A 13,441-nucleotide genomic window follows, 5' to 3' on the forward strand; every position below is an offset into this window, starting at 1 on the left:
ATATGATTTTGTGTTGATTTCACTTCATATTTATGTTGATTTGATTTTATGTTGATTTCACTTCATATTTATGTTGATTTGATTTTATGTTGATTTCACTTCATGTTTATGTTGATTTGATTTTGTGTTGATTTCACTTCATGTTTATGTTGATTTGATTTTGGTGTTAGTTTGCTGTGATTTGATATTGATTAGAATTGATGTTGGTATTGGTTTGTTGTTGATTTGGTATGTGCTTTATCATGAGGTTGATTTAAAAATAATTTAATATTCTAACTTAATATTGGTTTAAAAAACCACCGTTACACCTTTAAAATGAATTTCATGGTCACCTGTGTTCAGTAAAGAAAATCACTACGCTAGTCATAGTTTCATATGCAGAAACATAAAAATCATGCATGTTTTTTTAGCTTTGATTATTGGAATTTTTTGTGAGAAAGCAGCATGTTTAATTTAGATTATGTTTTATTCATCTATTAAAGAAATGTAATGCAGCCAAGTTTTAAAGTTTTTGAAATTTAAAAAAAAAATACCACTTTGACAACAAAGATTAAGCATTAGTAAAAGTTAGAACACAAGGCTAAATAACACATATAGTTTGCATGTAGTTTTAAACAATTCTTGAAGATGTCTTTAAAAGAAATTGCGGTTTCAATTAACTTAATCCATAAGTAATGTTGATGGCACAAAATTTTAAACTTTAAATTTAGTTAGTTGCTGATTTTGGTACATCTGTGAATAAGAGTTTGGTCAAATCTGATTGTAGAATCGGTAGTTAACAGATGTTGTTAGTTGTAGAAGAACTAACAGATGTTGTTAGTTATAGAAGAACTCACAGACGTTGTTATTGTAGAAAAACTAACAGATGTTGTTAGTTGTAGAAGAACTAACAGATGTTGTTAGTTGTAGAAAGACTCACAGACGTTGTTAGTTGTAGAAGAACTCACAGATGTTGTTAGTTGTAGAAGAACTAACAGATGTTGTTAGTTGTAGAAAGACTCACAGACATTGTTAGTTGTAAAAGAACTCAAACATTTTGCTAGTCTCTAAAAAACTTTCAATTCTTTTTCTGTATTTATGTAGTATTCTACTAACAAGATTCAGGGCTGCTATTTGTAGAATAACTGTTTGAGTGACTTCACACTTCTTACACAAAACGCTCTATATACTCGTCTATATTATGTATATCTTCTAATTTACAGAGTGGGATGTTGATGTATTGCAAATAGGCGCGAGAGAAGTGAATGGTGAATGGCTATGGGACAATGGATCAAGAGTAGAAATGAAGTATTTCATAAATAGTGTGCCAGACGGTAGTGGTTCATGTTTCCAAATGTGGGGCAGCATCAACGGTTATCACTGGGATGACCTATACTGCGGAGCCGCTTTTAAGTATGTTTGTGAACGTGGATCATTCTAAACTGTTTAGCATTGTATTGCTCTTCAACTAGCCAATGGTGTGGCCTTAATTGTTGTGATATGAAAATAAACAAACTTCTATTCACGCAGACACATATAAGAGGCTCTAGCTAAACAGTGTGACATTTACATCAATCTATATTTGTTGTAATCATGGCACCCGCTGCAGGTGCTTTTACAATAAAAATGTCAATACTCCGCTTGGTAATCAACATCCATCTTTTATGTTTTTATCATTGCCTTTTTCAATTATAATCTCACAGTGTGAAAGCGATGTCTATGAATTGTAAGAAAATCTGTTAAATTTTCATTGTTGGTAATTTCTATCAAACTGTACAGAATTGAACCTCGTTGACAAAATGTAGTTCAACTACTTTTCCAGAGGTAATATACAATCTATTCGTAGATTCAGTAACTCAAGGTCGCATCACTTTTTCACACATTTTAGACATAAAATAAAAGGGACAGTGAGGCTTGAAGTGGTAAGTGTGTAGGTGATTGCTAAAGGTTGGTTCACACTATATCGCAGTACAGACGGTTCCCTACTTACGAACATTCGAGTTACGAACAATGGTACATACGAATAGGGTCTGCGCGTTCGTATGTCCGTATGAATTACCGTCGGTATTACCGACGTATTAGCGGCAGAAAGACAGAAAGAGGCACTACTCGGAAGCACCACCCAGCATCCACCTTCCTCTGCCTTATATATTTTTATCATTACGTACAGTAAATATCTCGGTCATCCATTATTCAATATGGTTGGTGAAAAGCGAAAGGCTTCTAGTAAGAGTGATAGTGCAAAGAAGAGGCAAGCCATCTCATTTGAAAGGAAAGTGTCAATAATAAAGCAGCTTGATGCGGGTGAGAAAATGGTGATCGTTGCACGGGCATACAACTTGAATCGTTCGACAGTCGGTACCATTTATAAACAGAAAGATTGTATAATGGAACACGTGAAAGGTGCAGTGCCTATGCAATCGACGATCATTAGCAAAAAAAGAGGGAAAATCATAGAAGAGATGGAGAAACTTCTCACCATTTGGCTCGATGATCAGCAACGGCGGCGTTTTCCTCTGAGCCTTCTGCTCATTCAGGAGAAGGCCAAATCTATCTTTGAGGATGTCAAGGCTAAGGCTGGGGAAAGCGCTGCCAAAGAAACGTTTTCTGCCAGCTGCGGATGGTTTTCCCGTTTCAAGAAGATGGCGAATCTCCACAATGTGTCTGTGTCCGGAGAGGCAGCATCTGCGGACACCGAGGCTGCCGAGCGATTCCCTCAAGTGTTGAAGGAGATCATTGAGGAGGGTGGCTATTCGGCTAAGCAGATCTTCAATGTCGACGAAACGGGTCTTTTTTGGAAGAAAATGCCAGAGAAGACCTACATTAGTCATGAAGAGAATACGATGCTCGGATATAAAGTGGCTAAAGACCGCTTAACCTTAATGCTTGGGGCGAATGCTGAAGGGAGCTACAAGCTGAAGCCACTGCTAGTTTACCGGGCAGCTAACCCTCGAGCCCTGAAGAATGTGACAAAAAGCTCTCTCCCTGTTATATGGATGTCAAACACAAAGGCATGGGTGACACTCGCTGTATTTGAGGACTGGTTCTTCCACCATTTCATCCCAGAAGTGAAGTTGTATTGCCGGGATAATAGAATTCCATTCAAGATTTTGCTAGTGCTGGACAATGCTCTCGGCCACCCCCCACACTTGAATGATTTTCATCCTCATGTCAAAGTTGTGTACCTGCCGCCAAACACAACTACACTTCTGCAGCCGATGGACCAGGGTGTTATTGCCAATTTCAAAAAATATTACACCCGACGGACATACAGGATGGCCTTGAAAGCAGTAGATTCTGACCCCGAGATGACCTTACGAAGCTACTGGAAGTCATATAACATCTTGAACTGCGTAAAAAACATTGATGCATCATGGCATGAGGTTACCGAGGTCAACCTCAACGCCGTGTGGAGGCTTCTATGCCCTCAGTTCGTCAACGACTTCCGTGGCTTTGATCAGGAGGGCATCAACAAAGAAATCCTCAGCACGCTTGTCGGCCGGCCTAAGTGACAAACTCGAGCTTGACCTGCAGGAGGAGGACTTCAAGGAATTGCTTGAGTCCCATGGGGAGGAATTGAGTAACCAAGACCTCATGGAGTTGGAGATTCAGCAACGTGTCGAAGAGGAGGAGGAGGAGGAAGAAACGCCTGTCCCCATGAAGAAATTCGAAACGAAACTCTTGGCTGAGGGGTTTTCGCTCATAGATAAAGCCATCGCACTCTTCGAGCTGCAAGACCCAAATATTGAGCGGTGCACGAAGGTTGCAAATCAATTGAATGATACCATACAGTGCTACCGCATTATTTTTGATGAGAAAAAAAGAAAACTGTGCAATCGTCTTTAGATCACTTCTTTTGCCCAGTTTCTAGTCAATCCTCTGAGGAAGATACTCATCAACCCTCATCTTCTTCCTGCATTGGAGTTACGGAGAAGGAAGTAGTGTAACTTTTGAAGCCCATTCCAGCGACGACGAAGACCCTCTCATGATATAAAATACGTAGTACAATACTGTACGTGTTCTCTCCATTTTATTAAATGTTATATAAAAATACGTACATACTGTACGCACGTACTCTCTCCATTTTATTAAATGTTATATAAAAATACGTACATACTGTACGTACGTATTCTCTCCATTTTATTAAATGTTATATAAAATACATACATACTGTATGTATGTATTCTCTCCATTTTATTAAATGTTATAAAAATACATACTGTACGTATTCCCTCCATTTTATTAAATGTTATATAAAAATACATACTGTATGTATTCTCTCCATTTTATTAAATGTTATATAAAAATACGTACATACTGTACGTACGTATTCTCTCCATTTTATTAAATGTTATAAAAATACATACTGTACGTATTCTCTCCATTTTATTAAATGTTATATACAAAGAAATAAATATTATACAAGCCTTAAACATACTTATATAAACCTTCGATATACTTATATAGGCCTTAAACATAAAATATAATACAAAATATAGCACTGAAGCAACTTACGAACAAATTCACCTTACGAACAATCGCTCGGAACGTAACTCGTTCGTAGCTTGGGAACCGTCTGTATGTCAGTGATATTCTCACAATGCATTAGTGATCGCCTGCTATATTATTGTTCACACTGTCACAAACCCATCTGAGTTTACATTAGAAAATAGTTCGCGACCTAATGCTCTCATTTTACAATGCTGAAGCAAATCAAATAAAATACTAGTCTTGCATCAACTATCACAAAGGGAGATATAAATTAAGCAAGCTGGAACAGCCCATCACCATCAATGAAGTGATGCACATTGCGCCGGTGGTGGCTGCTCAGCAAAATATCGGCGAAATATCACTTAACAGCTGCAATGTTTCCCCACATATCCGGGATGCTTCAATGATGTCATCAGTTTACAGTGCACATAGTCGACGAATAATTGCTGAGAGTACAACTCCAACATACAGTGTACAGCATGAACCAGTCTTTAACCTAACAACATGAAACTGATAGGGTGACGTGTTATTACGAGCATCCTAACATGAGAAGGAAAGTTTATTAGTTTGTGTTAAGTAAATTTGGCAACAATTTTTCATTCTTGAATTGGCACATAATTAAAGCTTTATGAGTATGTAGTAAATCAGATGTTGCAGAGACAGTACTAGTAGTAGTCATTTTTAACTCCTTCCTATTGGTTGAAGTAGTCTATTACAGGTGGATTGCCAAGAACAGATTGTACTTTTGTTATTTATTAGTAATTAAATATATTAAAAGTACAATATATAACAAGCATTACTACGTTATTATCATTGGTTGTTGCACAATCGTTTTCTAACAGGTTAAAGGATTACGCTTTACATACAATTGACTAGTGAATATATAAAAACTGTAATATTTGAGTTTGATTCCAGTGCAAGGCAATCGTTATTCCTAACGCTTTTAGCGTCGCTTCGGACAGAGAGAAACCGTTCTCACTATAGTAGAGATTTGGTATTTAAGGCTTTTATGGACCAGTTTTGTCTATTTTCCTTGATTTCACGATGAGCTGCATTAATTCATCGACAAGAGTACTATGCTTCTTATAAGGATATATATATATAACTATGTGTACTAAAAAGATACAAGTTTTGTTAAAACATAAACATATGTTTTAACAAAACTTGTAGTTTTTTAGTACACATAGTTTTATATCAGCTCTGTTTTTACTCAAAACATTGAGCACTCTTTTTACTAATGTGCATAAATATAACTTTTATATCAAGCTCCTTTTAATTGAGCACTCTCATATACACTGACGTACTAGCTATGGAGACTATCAGTTTTGACTATTCTACTAAGAACATCAACATACCATTACAAAAGGATTATATGAGATCATTAATCGCAGCAACTGAGTCACTGTGCAGACGTATAAGGTGGCAAGCATTCTTCTTCTTACACTCAGAAATAACCACCGCAAATAAAGAGACATATGGATTTAACTCAAAAAAGTCACCACCCAGCATACTCGAACTGCAAAGCTTTGAGACAAAACTGTTTAACTTAATTAGGAACGTAAAATTTTGCCACAAACATTGCGAATTTCAAAATATGCTCCGTAAAGACATACAGCAGAAAATCCAATCTACCAACAAGCTCATAATTAGCGCTGACAAAATATCTAATTACTACCAAATCGACACTGACAAATACATCGATATGCTTAGAAGTAGCATCACACAATGCTATAAGAAAGTTGACAACACGGAGACAGACAACATCAACACTGAAGCAAAATCTATTGCGAAAGATCTAGACTTAGATGACAGAATAAATATAACAGCTAAAAGAGAAGCACATGTTACTCTAAAAGATCATAAGGCTAACTTTGTCAGCCACCCTACGTGTCGGCTAATCAACCCCACAAGATCTGAAATAGGTAAAATAAGCAAAATTATCCTGGAGCGAATCAACGAAAAAGTAGTCAATACTCTAAAACTCAACCAGTAGAGAAATACTTCAGCAGTTTTGAAATGGTTCACTGGCACTGACAACAAAAGCCAGAGTGCATTCATCACTTTTGACGTAGTTGAATTCTACCCTTCCATAAAGGGCAATTTATTACTGAAGAGTTTAGATTTTGCCTCTGAATATACCACACCACCATCACAGATGAAGAACAACACATCATTATGCACTCTATAAAATCGATATTACACCATTCAGGAGAAGACTGGGGAAGATCAAGTGCGGATAACTTATTTGATGTCACCATGGGCAGCCATGATGGTGCAGAAACATGTGAACTGGTGGGCTGCTCTTTATTACACCTAATCAAGCAGAAATACAGAGACAAGTTTGGTCTATATAGAGATGATGGACTGGGAATCATACAAGACTCACCCCGTAACATAGAAAATATCAAGAAAGATCTTTGCTCCATATTCAAACGACAAGACCTGAAAATTACGACAGAAGCCAACTCAGAAGTTGTAAATTTCTTAGATGTTACACTCAACCTGACAAATGGAGAATATAGACCATATATAAAGCCTTCAGATAAACCCATCTATGTACATGCAAGGTCAAACCACCCACCATGCATATTGAAGAACATACCTAGAGCAATAAATCAGAGATTGTCAACACTCTCTTCCAGTAAGGATTGCTTCCAAAGAATAGCTCCCACATACCAACAAGCACTCCAACAAAGTGGGTACGACTACAAACTATCATATTTGCCAGAATCCGACCAGACCACCAATAACAAGCAAAAGCGAAGACGGAATATAATATGGTATAACCCGCCATATAGTATGAATGTTGCCTCCAACATAGGAAAGCAGTTTCTGAATATCATAAGAACAGAATTTCCACCTGGCCATAAACTGCATAAACTATTTAATGCCAACACAATCAAACTAAGCTACAGGTGCATGTCCAATATTAAAAGCCATATCAACGCTCACAATAAAGCTTTGTTATTACCCACTCGTGGTGATGACAATTCCAGGACATGTAACTGTAGAAATAGAGCCAGCTGCCCTATGGAAGGCAAGTGCCTAACAGAGAATGTCGTTTACCAAGCATCAGTCACCACCAACAACGGAACAGAAGAGACATATGTCGGCTTGACACAAAATCCTTTCAAAACTAGATATACCAACCATAAGGCTTCCTTCAACCATACATCAAAAAGGAATGCCATAGAGCTAAGTAAATATATATGGCAACTGACGGATAGCGGACTAGACCACAACATCAAATGGTCAAGCTTAAAAACTGCAAGGCCTTATAGCCCTACCACTAAGAAATACGAACTCTGTATATGGGAGAAGTATTACATAATATGCAAGCCTCAATTAGCCACCTTAAATAAGCGCAACGAAATGCTATCCAGTTGCCGTCATGCCAGTAAATACCTGCTAAGAAACAGTGTCACTTAAGACTCTGGCTTTTAGCTCTTATACAGCTTTACCGCTAGTGGAATATTTATTATTTTTAACATTTTATCTGAAGAGTGCAAGCCTACCGCATGAAATTTTAAGTAATAAAATGTTTTAACAAAACTTGTAGTTTTTTAGTACACATAGTTTTATATCAGCTCTGTTTTTACTCAAAACATTGAGCACTCTTTTTACTAATGTGTATAAATATAACTTTTATATATATATATATACATTTTTTTTTATATATATATTTGTATATATATATATATGGTATACATGTATTTATATTGCCAATATATATTATGTAACTTTATGCAATATTATACAATATATACATATATATACATAAATATACATACATGCATATATGTATATATCGCACAAAAATCTATCACACTAGAGACGATCCTAGATGCAGACTGTACAAAGATGCACCTGAGACCATCCAACACATCATCAGTGGATGCAAGTAGCTAGCAGGAATCGCATACATTGAGCGGCATAATCATGTCACAGGTGTTGTGTATAGAAGTCTATGCGATGAGTATGGCCTTAATAAACCACAACACTGGTGGGAAGCTCCTGGTAAGGTCAATCAAAATGGTCGCGCTAAGATCCTCTGAGACTTCTACATCTGGACTGACAAGCATGTCCTAGCAAACCAATCAGATATAGTGGTGGTGGACAAGGAGAACAAGAGGGCTACTATAATAGATATAGTAGTACCCAATGACTACAATATAGCCAGCAAAGAAAAAGAAAAGGTAGAGAAATATCTCCCTTTTGGAGAAGAGATTTAAAAATGCTGGAATGTAAGAACAACTGTAATTCCAGTAGTCATTGAGGCACTGGGCGCAATAACACGGGCGCATAAAATGTGGCTTGCCCAGATACCGACAGCAATCAACTCAGATGAGTTGCAAAAAAGTGTGCTATTGGGAACAGCTAAGATCTTGAGGCGAGTGCTCAAACTCTCAGGTGTCTGGTAGGAGACCCGAGTTAGAGCAGAAATTACCACCCATATGGGTTAACCGGGGTGAGGAAACAATTTATATATATATACATATTTATACATATATTTATGACAAGCAATTATGGAGTTATTCAAACTATACAATATATATTAACTCCTATATAAAACAGAGTAAAAAATTATTGTTTATTTGGCTGCCAGTTATTTTACTTCTTGTGTAAGTTTTATTCTGACAGGAAGTCTTGTCCTATGTTGTGTAGCTATGCTCTGATAGGAAGTCTTGTCCTATGTTGTGTAGCTATGCTCTGTATTCTGACAGGAAGTCTTGTCCTATGTTGTGTAGCTATGCTCTGATAGACAGCCTGAATTTTTAGTTTTAGTTTTCAGTGTTTTAGTTTTAATATCTATATGTATTATCATATGTCGGCTCTAATCTATATGTATTATCATATGTCGGCTTTAATCTATATGTATTATCATATGTCGTCTTTAATCTATATGTATTATCATATGTCGGCTTTAATCTATATGTATTATCATATATCGACTTTAATCTATATGTATTATCATATATCGACTTTAATCTATATGTACTAGAAATTCCACTGTCATACAGCCCACGACCAAAGTAATAATGAAAAAAAGAAAGGGTACTGTTGGTTGCTGAAAAAGTAGTTCTCAGCAGGAATTGACAGAGTATAATGTAAATGAGACTTGTTTGAGATGATATAAAATAAATTTGAGGGAGCACAACTCTAAAAAGGCGCAACAGAAATAACAGAAATGTAACAGAAATAAATATTAATAAAATAAATAATTAACTATCTCAAACTTATGTTTTACAATAATAAAATAAATATTAATTCAAGCTGTAGACCTAAACTACTGTAAGTAATTAAACTAACAACAGCAATAATGAAATATTCCTATGTTTATTATATCTCTGAAATGCAATATTAAAAGTAAAATATATTGTAATATACAGTTTGAAAGTTGGTTGTGTTGAATGTAGAACGGTTTTGACAGTAATATGTAACAGAAATAAATATTAATAAAATAAATATTTAACTATCTCAAACTTATGTTATACAATAATAAAATAAATATTAATTCAAGCTGTAGACCTAACCTACTGTACGTAATTTAACTAACAACAGCAATAATGAAATATGTTTATTAAATATCTTATTATATTGAAATGCAATATTAAAAGTAAAATGGCAAGCTGCCGTGTAATACACAATTTGAAAGTTGGTTGTTGGTTAAAATAAATATTAATTCAAGCTGTAGACCTAAACTACTGTACGTAATTTAACTAACAACAGCAATAATGAAATATGTTTATTATAGCTCTGAAATGCAATATTACAAGTAAAATATATTGTAATATACAGTTTGAAAGTTGGTTGTGTTGAATGCAGAACAGTTTTGACAACGATATGTAACAGAAATAAATATTAATAAAATAAATATTTAACTATCTCAAACTTATTTTTTACAATAATAAAATAAATATTAATTCAAGCTGTAGACCTAACCTACTGTACGTAATTTAACTAACAACAATGCCAACAATAAAGAAATATGTTTATTATATCTCTGAAATGCAATATTAAAAGTTAAACGGCAAACTGATGTGTAATATACAGTTTGAAAGTTGGTTGTGTTGTGATGAATGTAGAATGGTTTTGACAGCGATATGTAACAGAGAGCGAGCATTGGCATTTACGCGTCTGGAAGTTTTATGCAAACTGGAGTGAAATAAAGAAATATTCTTGTCATAAAAGGGCGTTGTAGTAACGCCCTACCTTGTAAATAAGATGTAAAGAAATCTGGCTGATGTTCTAGATAATTTGAAAAAACCTTCGGTAATTGGACAAAAACGTAGGCTGATAAAATGTGTACCACATTTTCGTACCTGTAAATCGGTCTACGCCTCAAACAGTACACAGTAAACAGTTCTACTATCTGTCGCACAGCTTTATTGGCATTTCGTAGGTCGGTCGAAACTATTAATAAACCAACCTGTTCAAGCGTTTTGTGGCGATTTGTGGCAAGACTTTATCGTTCTATTCTCTGTCGCTCGACGTTTCATTTTCCGGTCTTAACTTTTATTAAACGAAGCTTTTCAAGCGTTTTGTGACGATTTTCGTCCTAATAAATCTGTCTATTTATGTATAATCCGATCAGATGGGTTAGTTTTAGGAATTTGCGGTAACCTTTCAAAGGCTTGGTAACAAATTTAAATAGGTTTATATGCGTTTTGTATCATTATTATACTTGAACGACTTTACTGAAAAAGAGTTAAATTTGTTGATAGGATTTTGTTGCAAGGGTTTGGTGACGGCCGTTAACGGATATCTTTTCGGGAGTTGTGTGCACATGTGCATTTATCATAATTCTACCAATCAATTGTTTCACTCTTGTTTGGTAGTGGGATTATCCTATGTCGGCTTTAATCTATATGTATTATCATATGTCGGCTTTAATCTATATGTATTATCATATGTTGACTTTAATCTATATGTATTATTATATGTCGGCTTTAATCTATATGTATTATCATATGTCGGCTTTAATCTATATGTATTATCATATGTCGGCTTTAATCTATATGTATCTAGTTATGTTTGCTTGTCAGTCAATCGTGACAGGAATTTTTAGCAGCAACAAAAATGTTGTATTCCGAGAATGTTTACACTTCGAGCGATTTTACATTATATGAACAGGGAAATACCTGTAAATTCCTAATTCATTGCAAGATCTTTTCAAACTCACTTCTTTGGCCCTTAAAAATTGGAAAAAACTAAACTTGGCTTTGTAATTTGATGAGGGTACACTAACTGTGGTATCATTAGTTTGTATCGACTGCCTTGGGGTATTTCTAAATAACTGTGCAGGTACTTATTCTGTTTGCTTTATCAGGACACATGATGATCTCTCACAGCACACTAGACTGTCATGGTGATAGTATATATAATAGAGATACCAATTTATGCCATTTTCTCTTCAGAATGTGGCAAGAGAGAAAAGTGATATTTTTAAAGCTAGCTATGAGACTGATTATTCAAATCGACTTTGAGAATTGCTCCGATTTGACGCTTTACGTTATATGGAACTTCCTGAGTAATACAAAGGAAAAACTTAACACACATGTAAAATTTACTTTATAGGTGTATACAGACTTTTTTGTAAACTTTATAATTATGTTACAGTAATATTGACAATACAACTGCAGTAGTATAATATACTAAAATTGTATTGGGCTCAATTGAGTGACTGAAAACTCCTATTTTCAGAGTGGACAGTAGTTTGTAGAGAAGGTGTTGCTCATATAGGTTGTTGTAGATTTCATTAAAAGTTACACTGAAATTTTAGAAACATTTGTATTACTGTAAGTATTAGAGTAAGGCAGTAATACTTACAGTAGTAACTGTAAGTATTACTGCCTAATGCTCAATAAGTTTAAACAAAATTATTATATCTATACGGTGGTGTGCAGCAGAGTTGAAAACAAGATGTCCTAATCAATGTGATCAATACTTAAGACATGTAAACTGATACACAAAGACACCGTAATAAGGATATTTGAATTATATTTATATTGAGTTAATACAAATCAATATGTCTTTTTTGTTGATCCTCTTGGTTTTTCAAGTGCTTTATTTACTAAGTTATAAAGTTGAGTGCAATAAGATATTACATTCACATTTTGGAGTATCTTAAGGGATGCTTTGTAAACATGTCACCAAGATTATTAGCTTGTGTACAACCAAGACTATTAGCTAGTGTACCTCTAAGAGTATTAGCTAGTGTACTACTAGGAGTATTAGCTAGTGTACTACGAAGAGTAATAGCTAGTGTACCATTTTGAGTAATAGCTAGTGTACCACTAAGAGTAATAGCTAGTGTATCACTAAGAGTATTAGCTAGTGTACCACTAAGAGTATTAGCTGGTGTACCACTAAAAGTATTAGCTAGTGGACCACTATGAGTAATAGCTAGTGCATAACTAAGAGTAAGAGCTAGTGTACCACTAAGAGTAATAGCTAGTGTATCACTAAGATTAATAGCTAGTGTACCACAAAGAGTATTAGCTAGTGTACCACTAAGAGTAATAGCTAGTGTACCACTATGAGTATTAGCTAGTGTATCACTAAGAGTAATAGCTAGTGTATCACTAAGAGTATTAGCTAGTGTACCACTAAGAGTAATAGCTAGTGTACCACTAAGAGTATTAGCTAGTGTATCACTAAGAGTATAAGCTAGTGTACCGCTAAGAGTATTAGCTAGTGTACTGCTAAGAATAATAGCTGGTGTATCACTAAGAGTAATAGCTAGTGTATCACTAAGAGTAACAGCTAGTGTACCACTAAGAATATTAGCTAGTGTACCACTAAGAGTAATAGCTAGTGTACCACTAAGAGTATTAGCTAGCGTATCACTAAGAGTAATAGCTAGTGTACCACTAAGAGTATTAGCTAGTGTACCACTAAGAGTATTAGCTAGTGTACTGCTAAGAGTAATAGGTAGTGTACCACTAAGAGTATTAGCTAGTGTACCACT

The 13,441-nt window shown here is 35.1% G+C and overlaps 2 protein-coding genes across 3 annotated transcripts in view; both read left to right on the forward strand.

Annotated features, from left to right (window-relative positions):
- The window catches only part of LOC137396331 (type-2 ice-structuring protein-like), a 78,755-nt gene extending 77,060 nt beyond the window's left edge, over positions 1–1,695 (forward strand). For both annotated transcript variants that reach the window (XM_068082561.1, XM_068082560.1), the window contains exon 4: positions 1,203–1,695. In XM_068082561.1, the coding sequence (XP_067938662.1) occupies positions 1,203–1,420 (218 nt within the window). In that variant the 3' untranslated portion in view covers positions 1,421–1,695. The remainder of the gene's footprint in view (positions 1–1,202) is intronic.
- A 482-nt stretch (positions 1,696–2,177) lies between these two features.
- On the forward strand, positions 2,178–3,491 carry LOC137397536 (tigger transposable element-derived protein 1-like). Its single transcript, XM_068083827.1, has one exon. The coding sequence runs from the start codon at positions 2,178–2,180 to the stop codon at positions 3,489–3,491; it is 1,314 nt and encodes a 437-aa protein (XP_067939928.1).
- Positions 3,492–13,441: the final 9,950 nt, after the last annotated feature.

Source organism: Watersipora subatra, chromosome 5 (genome assembly GCF_963576615.1).
Source record: "Watersipora subatra chromosome 5, tzWatSuba1.1, whole genome shotgun sequence".
Taxonomy (NCBI): domain Eukaryota; kingdom Metazoa; phylum Bryozoa; class Gymnolaemata; order Cheilostomatida; family Watersiporidae; genus Watersipora; species Watersipora subatra.